This window comes from Penaeus vannamei, chromosome 39 (genome assembly GCF_042767895.1).
Source record: "Penaeus vannamei isolate JL-2024 chromosome 39, ASM4276789v1, whole genome shotgun sequence".
Lineage (NCBI taxonomy): Eukaryota > Metazoa > Arthropoda > Malacostraca > Decapoda > Penaeidae > Penaeus > Penaeus vannamei.
This window is the reverse complement of record NC_091587.1, coordinates 10,593,089-10,613,088: the sequence shown is the minus strand read 5'-3', so window position 1 is coordinate 10,613,088 and position 20,000 is coordinate 10,593,089. Positions and strand designations below refer to the sequence as shown.

At 40.0% G+C, this 20,000-nt stretch overlaps 2 protein-coding genes across 2 annotated transcripts in view; one reads left to right on the top strand and one right to left on the bottom strand.

Moving 5' to 3' along the window:
- Positions 1 to 3,412, top strand: part of LOC113800248 (uncharacterized) — an 18,410-nt gene extending 14,998 nt beyond the window's left edge. Inside the window, exons 2-4 of the mRNA XM_070116933.1 lie at positions 1 to 46; positions 251 to 1,058; positions 1,530 to 3,412. The exon at positions 1 to 46 is cut by the window's left edge and continues 125 nt beyond it. Coding sequence (XP_069973034.1) covers positions 1 to 46; positions 251 to 1,058; positions 1,530 to 2,168 — 1,493 coding nt within the window. The 3' untranslated portion in view covers positions 2,169 to 3,412. The remainder of the gene's footprint in view (positions 47 to 250; positions 1,059 to 1,529) is intronic.
- The window catches only part of LOC113814679 (cyclin-I), a 115,637-nt gene extending 98,055 nt beyond the window's left edge, over positions 1 to 17,582 (bottom strand). Inside the window, exons 1-2 of the mRNA XM_070116934.1 lie at positions 17,503 to 17,582; positions 11,084 to 11,641 (exon numbers count right to left, since the gene is read on the bottom strand). Of these exons, the coding sequence (XP_069973035.1) occupies positions 11,084 to 11,260 (177 nt within the window). The 5' untranslated portion in view covers positions 11,261 to 11,641; positions 17,503 to 17,582. The remainder of the gene's footprint in view (positions 1 to 11,083; positions 11,642 to 17,502) is intronic.
- Positions 17,583 to 20,000: the final 2,418 nt, after the last annotated feature.

Genomic DNA, 20,000 nt, shown 5'->3' with positions numbered 1-20,000 from the left:
CTGACCCGCACCCAGCAGCCAAGGAGGCCATCACCTTCTTCTCGAGGTAAGCTCAAAGGGGGAATAACATAGATGCACGTTCTTTTCTATCATATGTGACAATATTCACATCATCCATGAATCCAATATAATCTATAAATATTTTGAAATTCATAAGAACGTCAATAACCATGGAAATCTGACGACTTATAAGGATAAAACTGTATAACAAATTAAATAACAGAGTGTAATTTCTATTCAACATCCCCAGGTTACAGTTTGCTGCTACACAGGCACCCTCAGGGTCTCGGCCAGTTCCTTCAGGCACTCGTCCTGATTCTTCTGAGAATCAGTCATTTCCTTCAGGACCTCGACCATTGCTGTCTGGTCCTCGCCCATCCCCGTCTGGCCCTCGCCCATCCCCGTCTGGCACTCGCCCATCCCCGTCTGGCCCTCGCCCATCCCCGTCTGGCCCTCGCCCATCCCCGTCTGGTCCTCGCCCAACTTCCTTTGGAAACCGCCCACATGCATCAGGCTCTGGATCATCCCACGAATCCATGTCTAACAACATCCACGACCGCATGGATGAAATCTCCCAAGACAGAGGGGACTTCCGCCCTACCACATCCACACCACACTACAACCAAGACCATCCCCTAGCAACCAATTCCCCACGCCCTGGTCACAACTACCGCTTCCCTGAACACGAGGGCTCGCAACAACACCCTTACCCCAACAATGAGGCAAATGACCAAGACCCAGCAGCCACTGTGCAGGCCTATTACAACAGATATGGGGGCCAGGGTCCAATGACGGTTCCAGGTTCTGACTACAGCTCTAAGTACGGCCAGGTGGACGAGTCTGAGCAGGGGGGGAATGCAAACAATGGCCAACTGTATGAAAAATACGACAGTCCCGACTCAGGCTCAGCAGCCGGAGAGATCTCCGAATCAAACAGTGTGTCCGGCATGGCTCTCCAAGATCGACCAACTGGGAACAACCCTCAGGTGTGGGAAAAATTCTTTAAGGCTGGACTCTATGGCGCAAATGTCTACCGCACACAGGCTCCAAACCAAAAGGTTGGTATGAATTCGTGTAGTAGGGAAACTGGTCTAAATAATAGGGATGATTTTCAAAGGCTGAGATTTACATTGCAGAATATAAATCAATAATCATCCCACCATATGGTATGATTTGCAACTCTCTGCTAGCAAAAAGCTTCAAATGCCTCTAGGATCTACAATATTGTCTTACCAACTACCAACAAACTTTCTTCTATTAATAGTTATGCGGTGAATTAACATAATGATTAAACAATAATAATTTAATTAATAACAATCATATTATCAATAACAATCATAATGATAACAATATGAAAATTATATGATAAAAAAGCAATACTAAAGCAATTTTAACATTTCTAATAATATTACTGCAAATAATAACAGTATCAACACTATTATTAAATACTAATAACACAATAATAACAGCTATAAAGTCAGTGCAGTTATAAATAGTCCAAGAATGCTAGAAATCATTGCTCTTTTCAGGAGTCTTCAAATGATGACCAAGATCCCAGCAAACCCACTCGATTCCCCATGCCACCGAAGCGTCAACCCCCCTCACCGAGCCTCAACAAGATGGGAACAGCAATGCTCACCGACAAGCCTGCATTCCACAGTTTCCCAGGCTATTCAAACTTCATGAAGAACAGCAACAGTAACAAGGGTCCCTCTAAGCCCAGGCCAACGAGGCGTCCATACTTCGCACTAAGACCCAACCACATGAACTCTCCGACAACAAGAATACCTTCCAATGGTCCTCCCTCTTCAGCACTACCACACACTAAGAAGTACAAGTATGGATTGAGACGGGGCCTGCCAGCAGGTAATGTCAACGGATACAATGCTTACATCAATAACAGAGGAAACCTGTACCAACGCCAGAAGCCATGGTACGCATACACCACCCATCCTCAAGGGTCTATGGCATCAGCGAATATTGCATCCACCACTACAACTACAACGACTACCACAACAACGACACCTAATCCTCTGGCCTCGAAAGATGTTGCTCCTTTTGGCCCAGAGGATGCAGTGACAGATGTTCTACGGAACGAACTGCTATTTGAGTACATCCGTGATCGGCAAGGTTCGATTCCCATTGAGGATAAGCGGAGTCTGACTTAGCGTATAAAAAATGTAATATGCTGAACAGAACGAAACACAGCTTGTTCTGCTTAATGAAAACTAATTTTTAGTGTAGATGTAACTTGCTTGTAACACTGTTCTGGATGTAAAACTAACAAAAAAATCATTGAAAACTGAAAGTGCAGTTATAGTAAGTATGGCCAACTGTTCATTATGACTATACAATGTGACAGAGACATTTAGACGACCTACTTACTTTATCTGTGGACGTGTGAAGTTGAAGGCAAAATATGTGAACTGAAGTGACCTATAATTTTTTTTTTCTTAGCATGGGAAGACAATTGACAGTCAGTACGAGCCACGAAGGACAAAGACAAAACTGATAACGGAGCAATGAGTGTTTGTAACCGTATAATTGACACATGACAAAAAAGTCGGGATTTGCTTTAACAATATCGTGAATCCTACTGTTACCAGATCCTGATAACAGATACTAAAAAAATCTACAGCATATTCTATGTGGTGCCAATTCTGCTTCATTGCTACACTTCAAAAAAAATTTCAAGAAGGTATAATTGGAAAAAATTAGGGCAGTCTATTTATACTTGGATTTGGTCACAATTACTTTTCCATTATCTGTGAAAATTTTGTAGATTTCAAAACAAGTGCAAATCAACAGGTTTAGTGTGAAGGACAGACGTTAGACAATTTTTTTTATTTCTTTTTTTATTGTAGTCACATCCATAATACTGAAGGAAACTTTGTGTAAATTTGTGTGCATGTAGGCTTTAGTCACAGCAAGAAAAGGTCAATTTATTTAGGAAATCTAATATAGTTTGTGGGGAATCTGATACAGTTAGATTTACAACAAGACCATACCCCTATGGGGTTTATTTTCTTGCACTGGCTATGTTTACTCTCACTCTTTTACATATTTCTGTGTTTGTGTGTTTGTTATTGTGTGTGCATGTATGTGTGTATGTATGCATGTGGGTAGCTATGACTCGAAGCCATACATGTGCAATGATGGGTCTGGTTTCATTATCGCAGCAAGGAATTCAATATGCCAATAACACTCCTTGAAAATACCCCACCACAAATAGGTGATAAAGCAAAGCTCAAGCATCAACCTATTGGGGCAAAATTCTCTCCATGAAAGCTATTGAAATTCCATTCACAATTTTCATCAATCAGCAAACAGTTCTATCCATGCAATCGGGATAAGCTTTTGTGACCCACATCATTATTGGTGAGAATTACCCCTCATGGCTACCCCACATGTCTCTCCCAAGGTCTTGTTTCATTCTTACGGAGGTAAGATGCACATATGACCTCAACGCACTATGATTTAGGAACCATTATTAGCTTACACTAGTGTGTCTCAGACTAGAATAAGCTAGACATAATAAATTTGTTCCAATGTGTGATATCACCACTTCCTTGAAAGGGCATTCAGTTATTTATTGTAATAAAGTTTGTTAAAAACTATTTGCCAAGTTTGATTATCCTTATGATGGCAGACACCAATAACCAGTTTCCCGATTATGTGCTTGAGAGGTTGTTAGTCATGACTGGCTTAATTGAATATACTTAAATAATATCTTCATATTTCCAGGAATTACAATTACCAATCTACTGATTATTATCACCAACTTGTCAAATCATCACCGGTCATCCAGGTATTACACAGCAACAAAAATACAACATTTTGTATTCATGGGATGAATTAGTGTTAAGTATTAATCACAAAATATGCTGGATATTTGAATCCTAGGTTGGGGAGGAGGGAGGGGAATAAATTTAAAAAGAAAGGAAAATATACGGAAGATTAGATACATCACATATATCAGGGGTGGCCAACCTTTTGTGAGATATGATCTACTTTTTCTACATTTACCCTGATGCGATCTACCAGTCTAAGATTCAAACATATTCCATTAATGTAAATGTAATAGTGTAACATCTTACGATTCCTGGCTACTGGTCAGTTTCCGCCAATCCCCCCCCAGGCTTAAAGGATGCATGATAACACGGGAGTAGTCTGTCTTTATAAATAATTGTATGTTGTTCAGACATGTACATCATTATAAATATAAATGTAACTTATTCCCAGAAAAAAAAATATATATTAATCCAAGTATCATGAGTACTTGGATATGCTATTGCAGCTATTTGCATGACAACATCTGAAGGACAAATCTTTAACAGATACAGGAGTGTGATCGACTTAAGACAGGCTTGGCCAACCCAGACATATATTCAAAACTGGGAAAAAATTTCATACTCAACAAATTTTTTCCACTGGAGAAAGAGAAAAATAACATGTGAATATTATTTCTGTCTATACATTGTGGGATTCCATAATTTCAGTTCAGTAACAACGAAACCCAAATCACATCTTAAAAATTAGATAAGCCAGCACTCTTTACTCATTTCTATGTATGTAGCAATGATTCCCTTGATGACTTTCCTCAGTCAGAAATTTTACATATTAACATCTAAAACCTTACATACTCAATTCATTTCCTCAAGATATCAACTGGACAACCTAGGAATTATATCAATCAATGGAATAATATTTTTTATTTTTTATAAAATCCCCTTTTTCAACTCTTTCATTATTATATCATTAACCCAAGGCCATGAAGGAACATTTGCTATTCACTATAGTAATGTTTTGTTCAAAATATTTATAAAAAGATGGCTCCACAGGTCACAACCACCAAGAGTCAACTGGTAAACTTTATTAACCATCCTTCCTGGGTTTCGGGGATTATTTTTAAATGCTATTAATATCAATAAGAAGAGGGGAGGGCAGGGGAGGGGGAAGAGGAGAGGGAGGGGGAGGGAGATGGGGAGGGGGAGAAAGATGGGAAGGGGGAGAGGGGGAGAGGGAGGTTTTCAATGGTAAATTACTAGACCATTTTATATTCTCCTCTGTCCACAACATTATATTTTTAAGACAACCTAACATAAAATCCTTTAAAAGAAAAACAAATTAAAAAGCATCACTGTAATACAAATATACACATCACCATCTTCATTGGTATGTAATGTTAATGCTTTCCCAATCGTATGGAATTAAGCCAATGCCAATGGGAGATTTGCATGCCAAACTGGACTATGCACCTGGCACCATTCAGTCAGACACTCAAGGGAAAAATCCAAAGTACAAGAATCAACTACTGAAAAAAAATTATATGGAAAAGAGTTCTCCTACATCATCATTACTCCTAAATAGAGAAACACAAAGATAAGGGTTCCTGAATTTTCAAATTATTTATCTGCTTGAAAGGATTACTAACCTGTTAATATGTAGATGTTGCTTTAACCATCATATTAATAAACTGATTAATGTCTTAGAGGAGACGGACAGAAGTGTAAGAAGCAGCTCATACTATACTCTTGGTATGATAATTCTTACCTAAAAAGCCACAATGAATTCCATTTTAACCCAATGGATCTGGGTTCCTCACGGATTACGCATGGACCAATCCAGTCAATGCAAACACTCAAGCGTGGTATCAAGAATTTTTGCTTCCTATTTGCAATGCTTTAAATTCTTTCTCTGCACATATTTTTGCTGTTTTGCCATTTTCCAAGGTCTATATTTGTCATCTGTTATGGTGTATCAAGATGGTAACAGAATATTTTTGTTGAGCAAATCTTACATCGTTACTCGAGGGAATTTACTCTGTGTAACAACAAAAACAATAAGTACCATTGTGTTATTTCTACTATCTTTCATATTTTCATGGACATAAAGTTTGCCTATGACATTGCCCTCTCCCCAGCATGGCTTAAGAATGGTTCACCCCTTCCTCATGGACCAGTGAATATCCTGCAAGAGCTCTCAAACAATCCCCTTCCTGAGGGCCAATTGAGTCAATCTCCAAATGCTTTGCACACTTACAACAAGATGTCCTCATCTCCCATCACTCAGCTTCAATTTCCCATGGTGAGACATTCCAGTCACCTGCCCCTCAGCCAAATTTTTTCATGATAAGACCAGGTTCAAATGGTATAAGAGCATTTAATCTTTTAAAGAATATTATATTGTCAATGGCTTGTTTGTGATTTGTACTGATCATTTATAGTAGCTATATTCAATGCTGATCAACTACATTGAGTATGGCCTACAGGTGATCATCTGTGAATCACAACAAAGTGATCACCATGATCTCATTGCAGGTTGGCACACTGATAATGCCAAAAACCTTCATCACATACAGCCTTTTTTCATAGCTTGCCTGAAACCCTGAAACAGTCTGATACACTTTGCTAAATGATTGCCCTTTATGCGTACATTATTGGAACCCAATGAAACATCTTTTCAACTTGTATCAAACTGTTTACCCCTAACTTGATACAGTCTGATACACTCCAGCCAGCCAATCAGAGTTTGATATTTTTCATATATATTTCATACAGTCTCAGATAGGATTATGTATTTTCATTCATTATGAATTGCATCGCAAAATTCTATTTCAAAGATGCATTAAATGTTCCTGTGTCTTTTTAGCAGAACATTAAATGCATCTTAAGACAATATGGCTAAAATTTGAAGTCCATCATGACAGTCCCTGGAACAAAATCGCAAGAATATTCAATGTGTCCAAATCGTATGATGTGGTATTGACTTCAGTGGCATGAATATCTACAAAATCCTTCTGTACCTCTCTGATACAACCTTAAAAGCTCAAACATGTCAGCGAATAGACTTTATCTTGATTTGTTGATACTATGGCAATGGATTGGTATCCACCATAGACTGGTGTCAATCATCTCTTTTAGGAGCTCTTGTGTGTGGGTGTGAGTGCCCACAGGTATGGCTGGTGTGCTGGAGATCGCTGGGGAGAGCCGTGGCGGCTCACCCATCGGCTAAGGCCTGGGTAGGCCTTGTTGCTGCTTGCGCTGTGTCTTGCTCGGCTGGAGGATCGTGAGTGCTAAACTTGGCCCAGGTGCGGGAGCTTAAGTGGGTCTGAGCTGTGTCAGCCACCCGGGAAAAGGGGAGCCTGTGGTCCAATGGGCGAGCCATGAGGTGTCCGTGGTCAACCAATCAGGTCTCGGTATGCGTCGTCGAGAAGCTGCTGATGGTGAGGGCGAGAGGACAGGCTGTGGACCTGGACCCAACCTGGTGGAAGTATGCTGCGCTGCAGGTTGCGGGGGTCGGCTACAGGTACTCCTCCTCCAATGAAGGGAGCTAAGCGAGCGAGCGATAACCATGATACTCCAGAAGGCTGGGTATTTGTGTCACTCTGGAAAGTCACCAGTATGGCAATGGATTGGTATCCGCCATAGACTGGTGTCAATCATCTCTTTAAGGAGCTTTTGTGTGTGTGTGTGAGTGCTCACAGGTATGGCTGGTGTGTTGGAGATTGCTGGGGAGAGCCGGGGCGGCTCACCCATCGGATAAGGCCTGGGTAGGCTTTGTTGTTGCTTGCGCTGTGTCTTGCTCGGCTGGAGGATCGTGAGTGCTGAACTAGGCCCAGGTGCGGGAGCTTAAGTGGGTCTGAGCTGTGCCAGCTACCCGGGAACGAGGGGAGCCTGCAGTCCAATGGGCAAGCCATGAGGTGTCCATGGTCAACCAATTAGGTCTCGGTATGAGTCGTCGAGAAGCTGCTGATGGTGAGGGCGAGAGGACAGGCTGTGGACCTGGACCCAACCTGGGGGAAGTATGCTGCGCTGCAGGTTGCAGGGGTCGGCTACAATACAATTCAATCAATAAGACAAGTAAATACGTCTGATCATTGGAATTACCTAGTTGTCTGATTTGGACACAGAGCTCACTATCAGTGGATAAGTTCAGATGCAAAATTACGAAGAACAATATATGTAATAAGAAAAAAAATGTTTGAAATGAATCTGAGAAATACATTTGAAAGTTTCCACAGCCCTTGCAAAGTGAAGAGTAACGTGTATAAATCATCCTATTTGCAGAGTAGTCAGGTGCTTTTTCACTTGAATCTTCTACAATATTTTGCTTGTGGTTAAAATCATACCTGCATATTAAGTACATTAATGGTTTTCTATTGACTTTTCTTATCTGAAATTCAGAAAAGTAACTTTGTATGTCACTAAGAACTTCAATGTGATTGTGTTTTGTAGCGACCATTATACAACATCAATGTATCAAAGTGTTAGGGGTTTTGGAATGCTGCAAAAAAAGAACTATAATCTTGCCTAAAAAGAGATTACAGACCCCCTGATGATTTATAATCCACTAAGGGACCTTTACAAGCTCTTTCTTGATAGTATCTATGCTTACTTCATTTGAATTATATCAGTATTACACACCTTTGATCTTCTTCTTTTCTTAATTTCATTCCTATTATCTCTCTGGTACATTTCATCTAATTCTCCAGCTATAAGGACCCATATCAGTGTGAACTAACACTACTGCATCGAAAAAGGACAGCTTGTAAATATCCCTTTATCAATATATTGTTGGTATCAGTAATACTATGCTATCAATAAGATTCACCCTTACTATATCTACATATCTTCATGTGACACCATGTACACATTCCTACAATCTTGCCTCAAACCCATAAGTTAAGAGACTATCAACCCCTTGGACCTTGATGACGTTGCGGTCATGTCAAGGAAGAACTTGGGCAGCTGTCCGGGTGACATGAACATGCCATCAATAAAGGCCAGGGTGACAGAAAAGACTCGCTACGAGTACACAAACCTCTTGGAGTGTGACTCATATGGCACTTAGAAGGGGGCTTTAGCATTATTCCCATCGATAAACAAATGTGGAATGTAACATGCGTAAGCAGTGACTGGAAGAGCGCCAGCTCCAGAGAGGACGCCATTTCCATGCTGCCCACCATATTCCTGGCTGCTTTGACTGGCTGTGCAGGTTGTATCACGTAAAATTGAAAATTACAAAAAAATGAGATACATGACACAAGAACTAAATGTTCCATATATTTTTTTCTTGCACTGAGAGATGATATGGTCTATGCAAGGAAAATAAGTAATTACCATCTAGATAAAGCAAATAAAAAGACAAATATGGACATTGGAAAATGGCGATGAAGATAAAAAAATTTACACAAAATAACTTTTTAAAGGGGAGGCACAGAGTCTTGTCACTGCTCATGGGTGTCCGTGCGCATCACAGGAGAGAGGAGAGAGGAGAGAGGAGAGAGGAGAGAGGAGAGAGGAGAGAGGAGAGAGGAGAGAGGGAGGGAGGGAGGGAGGGAGGGAGGGAGGGAGGGAGGGAGGGAGGGAGGGAGGGAGGGAGGAGGGGAGGGAGGGAGGAGGGGGAGAGGGGAGGGGACAGGGAAGAGCAGGGGACAGGGAAGAGTAGGGGACAGGGAAGAGTAGGGGACAGGGAAGAGTAGGGGAGAGGGAAGGGGATGGGGGGGGGAGAGGAGGGGAAGGGGAGGGGAGAGGAAGGGGAGGGGGAGGGGGAGGGGAGAGGAGGGGAAGGGGAGGGGAGAGGAAGGGGAGGGGGAAGGGGAAGGGGAAAGGGAAGGGGGAAGGGGGAAGGGGGAAGGGAGGGAGGGGGGAGGGAGGGAGGGAGGGAGGGAAGAAGGGAGGGAGGGAGGGAGGGAGGAAAGAAGGGAGGGAGGGAGGGAGGAAAGAAGGGAGGGAGAGAGGGAGAGAGGGAGAAAGAGAGAGAGGGAGAGAGAGGGAGAGAGGGGAGAGAGAGAGAGAGAGAGAGAGAGAGAGAGAGAGAGAGAGAGAGAGAGAGAGAGAGAGAGAGAGAGAGAGAGAGAGAGAGAGAGAGTGAGAGAGAGAGAGAGAGCTATAAGCACTCTCAACATCAAAGTGTGAACTGCTTATAAAACAGCAGTTTTTTCCTCATTTCTCTCTCTATCATCTTGCCAGAACAGGAGCCACCACAAGACATCCATCATGTCACTCAGTGGTCATGTCATGTGATATTCTCTACTGTTTTGGTCTAGTGAGCAATTCTATCTATTCAACAACTCTCCCAGCTGTCCAGCAAAAAGTATAAACCATTGCACTTGGCATGAAAATTAGTAGGAATAATACACCATTGTTTGATATTTTTTGAGCTATTCAATGCCTATCAGCTGGCCTTTTACAGTTAAACGTTAGCAAGGCTGGGAGAGGCTGTTGTGTCCGTGGTTACTCATGGTGACAAAGGCAATAGTAAAATGGATTCTCACCGGCAATAAATATTGCTTAACCTCCCGTACAAAGACGTAAGAATATAGTGCATGTTCTTCTATCATAATTTCTAGAAATGGGAAAGCTAATCAATCCTTTTTATAACTAAACTTTGCCAATAATTCATAGGTCTTCACTGTTACCATGTAGGACCTATGACTGTTGGCTATCCATCACAGATTAAATGCACTTGAAGAACAGAGACATAGAATCTGGGGGGAAAATATCCCATTATAGGTTTTTAAGAGTTGTTAAAATATATATATATATATAAAAAAAAATCATTGTCCCTAGAACTTCAAAATATGAAAACAAAAATCCTGTAATAAATTTTAAAAACATCCAAATATTAGCGTTATGATTATTTAACTCGTTAACGGCTGTATATTTTGAAGCCAAAAATAAAAAATTCCGGGCGGTTACAAAATCGGGCCACAGCCCGCTGCTGCGTCGGAGCACAAGCACCGATACAGCGTCACACTGACGGGATGCCCAGCAATTCTTATTTTTTCAGGTGTCTCATTTGGGGGTCACCCGTCATTAGCGGGTTAAATAAAAATGACATATAAGAAAGAGAGAGAGAGAAAAGATTTCATAATTGCTTAAATGGTGAATAACAATCATGAATTATGTCCTACTGTAGATTTCGAACTGATATTCTCAGCTATGGATCCAGCACAAAAGACAAAATACCCCCCCCCAAAAAAAAACGCAATTCAAAAAACAATAATAACAAATAAAACAACACAAAAGGAAGATGAAGAAATGATGATGAAGCAGAAAACCAAAGTCCAGACACCAACCTCTCCAGTTATGTAGCTGAAGGTGACAGGCTCCCATTCCTCAATTTCCCGCTGCAACAGACGTGTCAACGTTGCTCGGAGATGCGTTGGCCGCAGGCGATCCTGGCCTACCCACGTGATAGCTACGGGGAGGCTGTCGCTCCGGACTCCCTTTGGAGGAACTTGGGTCGATCCCATGGTGAAGGAACAGTGAGTAATTTTTCTTCACTGTGTGCACGTTCCGTCAGCTACATTACTCTGGATCCATGTTGATGGTGAGGCTCAGATCCCTTAGAATGGGACTCAGACGGGCATGGATAGCATTGCCAACAAATTCTAATCAATGTTATGCGTATCTTCAACTTAATTACCGTTCCGTTTCATGTCCTTGATCTCGTTTCATTATGGGGTCGTCATCAAAGAGGCATCCAATTCACAATTAAAAAACTCAGTTCATGATCAAATAAGCTCCTCTCTTCAATGCCGTTTTCGTCTATTTTCGTCAGTCAATAAGGGTGATTCACTCTTGGATGGATCGTCTCATTATGCTGTTCTTTCTGACACCATGTTGTGGTAAACCTGCAAGTAAAAAAATTTGTTAATCAAGTACAATAAACAAAATCATTTAGAGAAATATCAGCGTAAATAAAAGACATTAGGGTACTACTAGTAAAACTTGCGTGTAAACCTGAAAAACATCCTAAGCATTATTGTAATATCATCAAATCAAAACAAATACAGAATACCTTTTAAGATAACTACTCACAGCTTAGTATATAGATTTCAAATAAATATATATCATATAAAGCATAACAGAGCATTTTTGCCAAAAAAGTCTTTTTAAAAACTAAAATAAAAACAAATACCCTCTCAGGTCATACCATAAAAACAATAACAAAATATATTTCAGAAATATTAGAGTAATTACAATATTTTACCATATGAAATAAGTAATGAGAAATAACTTCATGGAGCAAGATACAAAACAGTGCTAATTCTCTGGATAAAAATGTGTCGCATTAATAAAAACTTTCACTTCTACTCTGACTGTTATTCTAGGAAATGGTTGCAGACCTAAAAATATTCAAGGCTATTCCCTAATATGAGGACGATTAAACTCCATGTTTTTTTTGTTTTTTTTTTTAGTTCTGGTTCTTTGCAAATCATCCCATTTTCCAACTTTCCTCCCTCAAAGTTATCAGAGACTACAACAACCAGGAATACTACATCTCTATTACTGTTTTTTTTCAGATAATCCAGAGAAAATGGAATTTTAGTAAATATATATGAAATGCAATTAAAATGTAGACTAATCAACAGACTCAAAAATGAAGCAATAAAACACAAGAATGATGGACATCCCACAAACCATTCATTAATCTTTGGCAAGTGCAATCATATTGTAAAGAATTACCAAACCATATCCAGGAGTAATCTAAAATAAATAGATTATTCTTACCCAAAATTCCTGACCGTGGATCCAATTGGGTATGCAATAAAATTCTATTAAACTAGAAGTAATGGTTTCTATGAAGATGGGTTATAGGTATAGGAAATAACACAAAAGCAAATAGCAATCAGATCATTTTGGTGGGTTGGTTTCCCTTTGCTCAGAAAGACTATGGTCTCAGACTGTCCATATTACTTTTTCATGGTTAATCTTCACGGTATGGACTCACTAAATTAGGGCAAATTGAATAAGATATTCCTGTAGAAGACAAAAAGTTACAGTTGTCAGTAAAAGAAATAATGGTGATTCTTTCTCACACAAATGCGTCTATTTTTCACAGGAAAATCCTATTTTCTAAGAAAAATAATCTGTAGATATATTGTGATTTTGAAAGGAGCACCCGTCAGAGACTTCCCCTACTCCAGCCAGCAATGTTGGGGATCCCACTCATTGCAGGCATGTTAAAGAGCAAAAGAAAGTGGAATAATAAAATCTAGAGGCAATAATTGAATTTCATATGATAAAGAAAATGGAAAATAGAAAATCCTGAGACAAGATTCAGCCACAGAAGATTCGACACAGCCTATTATACACACATAAATGATCAAAAAGATCACCATGTGAACCAAAAACCTTCCCAACTCCCAATCAACAATATACCCTTCTAGTCGCATACTATTATCACCTTAAACAAATGGACTTGTTGGACTCCGAGAAATGCATCATTTGAATAACTAATAAATTCTGCTTTTATTTTTGCATAATTCAAAGGTTCATTTTGCACACTGTGACTTATGCAAATGTCAATAACTTTCAAAGAATTTCCATTATATTGGCATAAAGGACCATGGCCAAGATCACATTCAGCACATAACATACCAGTGGCTGTCTAAGAATAGTTACGGAAAACATGCATGTGCAAAAAAGATGTTATAACAAACAAATAAAATGCTATAATTTACAACAGGCATATCTTATCTATTATAATATTACAAAAATACAAGCCCCCATCAACCTTCCCCTCCCCAGTTATAGCAACTTAGGCCCGTACTTTTAAAACCTTTCGCCAGGGCTGGCGAAAGGTTTCGCCTGGCGATCCGGATTTTCGTACTTTTAAAATCATGCCTGGCGAACGTTCGCCAGGGCTGGCGAAAGATCATATTGGAACAGTCTGGCGAAGCAAAGGCGCGAGAGCTGTTTGAATACCATTTTCTTGCTTTCAAATTATAAATTAGTAACATAATTGTGTATGATATGATGTAGGAATCACAATGAAATTCTAAAATATCTTAAAATCATAATCTATTATAAAATAACGTATATACGTATTTTTTTCAAGACCTTCGATGTTCCAGTCGAGAGCTCAAGACATCAGCTGTTTTCCTACCCCCCTACCCCTACCCCCACCTCCGAGATGACTTATTTAGATTTAGGTTGTTGTTATTTTGGTTGTAAGGCTAATGCTCTTTTCACAAATGTTACCAGAAGTGTTTTTATGGTGGCATGTTTACTTTTGGCTGTAGAAACATAGCTGTAGTGCTCCACCACCCTATAACGAGGCGTCTCTAATGATGCCCTTGTAGGCCTACAGTTCAATATCTTATATCAGTTAGGAATAGTAAAATAGTAATTTTTAAACTCTTTTGTTAAAGTATAGAGTTATTTTTTGTATAAAAGTATAAAGTTGATATAGTATAGTATAAAGTACTTTTAAAACCTTTCACCTATGCTGGCGTTCGCGTGGCGAAGCTTCGCAAATGCTGGCGTTCGCGTGGCGAAGCTTCGCCAGGCGATCATCTGAGTGAGGGAGGCCTTACTTTTAAACCCAAGGCAGGTGTTTGCCAGGCCTGGCGAACGAAAGGGATCGCCAGGCGCTAACATCTTGGATTCCTGCTAAATCTAGCGCTTCAGCAAATGAAACAAAACGCGAGAAAAGGCAAAAGGTTTTAAAAGTACGGGCCATAAAATTAACCTTGTTATAGTATAAAATGTAGTAAAGCATAAAGTGTAAAGTTAATTTTGTTATAGTATAAGGTTATTTTCAACTTCTTTGTTATAGCATAATGTTAAATTTTAACTCCTTTGTTATAGTATAAAGTGAGACTATTGCGGAAACAACATTTTCGTCTTCTCTCGAGGTTAATAATTAAGTTTAGGTTATGTTATGTGCACTGCAGATGTAAACAAATTTGCGCTAGATTTAGTGGGAATGCAAGATGTTAGCGCCTGGCGATCCCTTCGCCCGCCCTGGCAAACGTTGGGTTTAAAAGTAAGGCCTCCCTCACTCAGAGGTTTGCCTGGCGAACGCCAGCACTGGCAAAGGTTTTAAAAGTACGGGCCTTAGTGATGAATAAATTTTGTGACTTGAAGTTAGGGATTTAGTACAGTAAAAAATTACTTTTTTTATAATTAGCCTTCAAAATCACTAATTTTCATTCTTGCTTTTGTGAGAAAAATACATCAAAACTGAAAAAAGTAACATAGTCAGTCGGTTGTATTCGCTTTGTAGGTAAAAAAAAAAATTACTTGAAAGCCACTGGATCATTACGACCACAAAGGGTGTCTTGGAATATTTGCATTAAAGATTCACATTCATATATGATTCCTATTCTTTGTTTATACTAAATTTCTAAATTTCATAATGAAGAGGCATCTATATACAAAAGATTTTCACAATAGACTAAATTACTTGTACTGTATTTTTGCATCTACTTCATTATGTATGTGGTACTTGCAAAGGTTTTTGACAGATTTTGCAGCAAAAATCATGTCATGGAAGCACTGCTCAGCGGAAAATTTTATACTTATAAAGGTGAGATATAGAACATATTAGTCAAAAAGACAATGACTGTGACTAGCAAACTATATCTTGTTGGAAATTCATATATTCATTTATACTCTATATCTAGGCTTATTCAAAGAAAAAATCAAATGCATGGTTGTCCTTTTTTAATATTACTTTAATATTTGCAGAAGCGAACCTATTCAAGTTAAACAATGAAAATAAGGCACACAGAATGCCGCACTGAGACTAAGTCCCCATGTATCTCCAGCAGCCAAGTCCAGCCCTTCTTGCATTGCAGTGAACAACTAAGCTGCTTAGGAACTCAACATAAACTGTTTTGGCACATGCAGCTCGTGATGGCATGGCAAATTTCTTAGAAGTGCACTATAGTAAAATATATTTCTGTATTCCAATTCATATGAAACTTTAACAGAATGCGCATTTGTCCAATGTCCATTCCTTAAATATATGATGTGATTGATTTTACAATATACGTACCATAGTTTCATTAGAAATACATGGTACAGCCATACTTGCACATCGCTGCCCTCTCCCAGCAAGTTTGACAGTTCTTTTATCACAGTTCTCATTGTTTGTTCCAAAGTTGAAGTTTATTTACAGCGCGACTTGTGTTTCTGACTTTTTTCCAACTTTGCAGTGAAACAGATTTTTTTACCACGCATTTTGCTTTTTCAAAATGTATGGTATGAAAGAAATTACCCTGCCTCAAAATCCTTATCCCCCAAAGGACCCCCAACATTGTTGGCGGGAGTCAAGGACTTCATCTCTGACGGGTGCGGTCCTATTGTAACCAACTACATTAGGAAGGAATAGACTTTTTAATGCATTCTATCAAACGTTTATGACTATACCCACAGTCACATGTAGAAAAATATGGTCTGATATTCAGTGAAATCAATATAGAGAAATGCCACACTGCAACTCCAAGTCCCACGAAACAAGCAACAAGCTAAAGAATGCTGCTAGTACAAAGCAGAACAAAATATAACAAAAAATTAGAAGTCTGTCCTCTTTACCAATAAACAAATAATAATATGCAAAATATACTCTAACTCTAGCACTTCTTGTATCTCTTAGTACACATAAAATTGTACATGTTGGACATAAAAACCTGTATTCATTCATTTTCTCACTGTATAGGCTCATTAAGTTCCAATCTTTCATGGCACATCCATAATTGTAATTATTTGGCCTAAAGACCTACTTATATTCATAAAAACTCCAAATAACTTTAATAAATTACAGTTTATCGAAGAAGTTTAGGGCACAATTCAACATTACAAAACAAACTTTAAAAATTGTGATTTCAGGGGGGTTACTTCCATGGGGCAAAACCCCTACCCAATATTCAAAGGAAAGGAATTTCATGATTATGAAGATAAGATGAAGCCGAACAGATATCCAAAATATATCTTACTCAAAACGTCCTAAAATAGTATTTGAGGTTAAGCTCACAATGCTGTACATTTAAACATCTGACTTAAAATAACAAGTTATTCATAAAATGTTTATGACTTATCTACACTGAAATACCTTAATCACTCACTGGAACGTTCCATAATCCACTTGGAAAATATTTAATAGCCATATCAAAATAGACTTACAACCTGATACCCGATACCTGATACCTGTGGACCTACTGACTTCATAAAACTGCAAAACTGATCTATGATTTGACAATCATCACAAATCAAATGAAATTAAAACCTGACAGACCTCTGAGTATGTCCAGGAAATATTTTTTCAGTGTATCCAAATACCCTAAACTTCTCGATGCCCAAATCACGAACGATGTTTCTTCTAGAAACGTCAAACGTCAAAAAAAATGATCTGTCAAACGAAAGTGTTTAACCACCTAAGCATCTAAAATATATTTTCTTTACAAAACCATTGATCTGTAATTAGAAGTAGCATTGATTTTCTTTATAATTTACATAAGTAAACTTGTAAAGATCCAAAAATTATCTAAGTACAAGGTCAAAAAGTAAAGGGAGGGGGCTTGCCAAGTGACATTGAAATATAAACAGAGGAAGTTTCATTCTTATTTACAAGACTTAATCTTCCTCCCAAGCACACTAACCTCTCCTAGGTGCAATTTCGACCCTAAACAAATTCTCCCGCAAGACTACCAACCAATAACTTCGCAAGGGCGGATAATACGAGCCAAAAGAAGAGCGGACTTACACGGGTCGAAGTTTCCCAAATTCTCGAGAGTAAACACAATCAGCTGATTCCGTGTATTCATCCGCGTCGGGCAAACTCTCGACATCGTTTGTCTGTATATTATTGCAGGGAATATTTTCTTCATGGTATCATGAAAGTTTTTGGAAATATATTACAATCTTTTCTGGGTGTGTTTGATATAGATCAAGAATGGTTGTACTTACACGACTGTAAACAAATATGGATGTCTCAGGTATCTAATTTCTCAAAATACCAATACAAACATAAAAATTCAAACAGAGGTAATACAAAAATAACATATCAAATCTACTATCAAATATAAACCCATCAATCACTCCTTATCCACCAGAGCAGCCGAGGAAAACCGTCCGCCCTACTTTCCCTGGCGGAAGGATTCCCAGCTCCGTACCTTCCGAGGGTGAAATGGCTGAGGTTTTCGCTCGCCCGAGAACTTCCAGGGCCTTCCGACATATTCGAATTTATTTTCGAATTTGCTGTTCCATCTAGCAACATGGAGGCCTAAAATCCCTTCGAACGAAAGCGTAAAGGGTGAGTGTTGACGTGTGCATAGGTGGTATTATGTGTTATGTTAGATTTGCTGAGAAAAACGGGTCGAAATACGAGAGGACTTGGGAGGTCCATTGGCAAGAGGCCATGGGAAGGTTGCAAATACGCAATGTACCTGGTGACTCCCAGATTAGTTACCTATTATTTGTCGCCTGATTACCTCGAGATGGTGTGTTTGGGCTGCATCCCTAGGAAATTCGGGTGATCAGAGAAATATGGGAAGCCACATCGCGAGATTTTCAAATCATTCAAGTATGACGAAAGTTCAAGAATTTGCAATTGCATGTAATTTCTTCCTCTAAGGCTACCAACCATTACGTGTAATTTATAAAACAAGGAAATTCCATCTTCAAAAAAAGGAGACGGAAGGTGAATTAGCGAAGGTGGTGTAATAAAAGTAGTTTTCATGTTATTACTTGAACACATCAGCTGGCTTGGGAGTTGCCAGCTTGGCTATTAATAAACTGGTATGCTCGTGCTTTTAGGCTCTCTGACAGACCTCCTTTGCGTTTTATTTGGGTTCCCTTTGTGTCGAATTGTTGTTTTACATTGCGTAGTAAGTTTCTGTAATGCTTATATAAGGATACTTCGTTGAAATTATACAACAGCTCACCATATGTATAGGTTGGTGATGGATTTAGGAGAGTTACACCCATGCCTTAATTAAAAACATCGATTTTGATGTTGCGACGGATATGTAATAAGGGAAACCATCATATTTCCGCAGAAGAACCCCCCTGAAGCAGGTTGTGAAACAGGCATTGCGAAAGGGAAGACAGGTTCTGTCGGGGCGGTCTGGTGGCAGCATCACCAGGCGCTCGCACATGTCAGAACCCGTGGCGGAGGGAGAAATGGCTACTTGGCACCCTTCCCGGTCTTAAATTGTCAGAACCTCGTGGCTGAGAGCGGACCGCCACCGGCTCCACAGTTTTTGTCCATTATTTGGGGTTCTTTGCGCTAAATCCGTGGAAATATACGCCGAGAAGGTAGTGTGTGGCGTAGCGGTGCCCCGCGTGTGGGATCGACGCGACAGTGAAGTGTTTGTGGCAAGCAATATGAGTACATATGCTGTAGTGGCGTGTGGGGCTCCAGCCCGTGACTGCGGAGGGCGACCACACGATACGTTAAAATGCAGCATGAATACTCGCCGCCCTCGACAGTGTGTTTGCCGCCGTGCGCCATCCACGTGGATGTTTATGTGGATGGCACGAGCTGCGTGTGGATGATGGACGTGACAGCGAGAAAGCCATCATCCTGCCAGGCAGAGGGTCAATGATGTTGGGGGCCAAGCCAACCCAGCTAGACCTACAATACCCTGACCATGGTAAGACCGTGAAGCTGGGGCGGGAGGAACCCCCCCTGGCGATTCTGGTTGATGACCCACGGTTAGGTGCCCATGTGGGAAGTGGCGAGGGCCTCCGTGGGGCAGGCCCTCCGAGATCAAGGGTGCCACGGCCGCCCACGGACGCGAGGGGCAGGGGGAAGGGCGGCGTCCGTCTTCGTACCCAACTAGAGGCTACGAATCAACCCTTTCATGAACCTCGCCTGTCAAATGCGATTGTGTTTTCTGGCGTATCTCGAAAAGTGGAAGAGGGGTGATCGGAAATCTAAATCCAGTGACGTAGTGCAGTGAATCAGAGCACTTGTGTGTGTGCCAAGAAGGGGCAGTGCCCATCACCGCTCAGATTCTAAAATGCATCAGCAGTCATTCATATGTGTGTGTGTGTGTGTCTGTATATATATATATATATATATATATATATATATATATATATATATATATATATATATATATATATATATATATATATATATTCTACACATCAGGCGCATCCCTTCTTCCACTTTTTAAATGACACTTGACAGTTTGACAGCCGTTTTTGACAGACAGCGAGCGAGGTGAGGTAAGCGCCTCCCCTCCCCCCCCACCC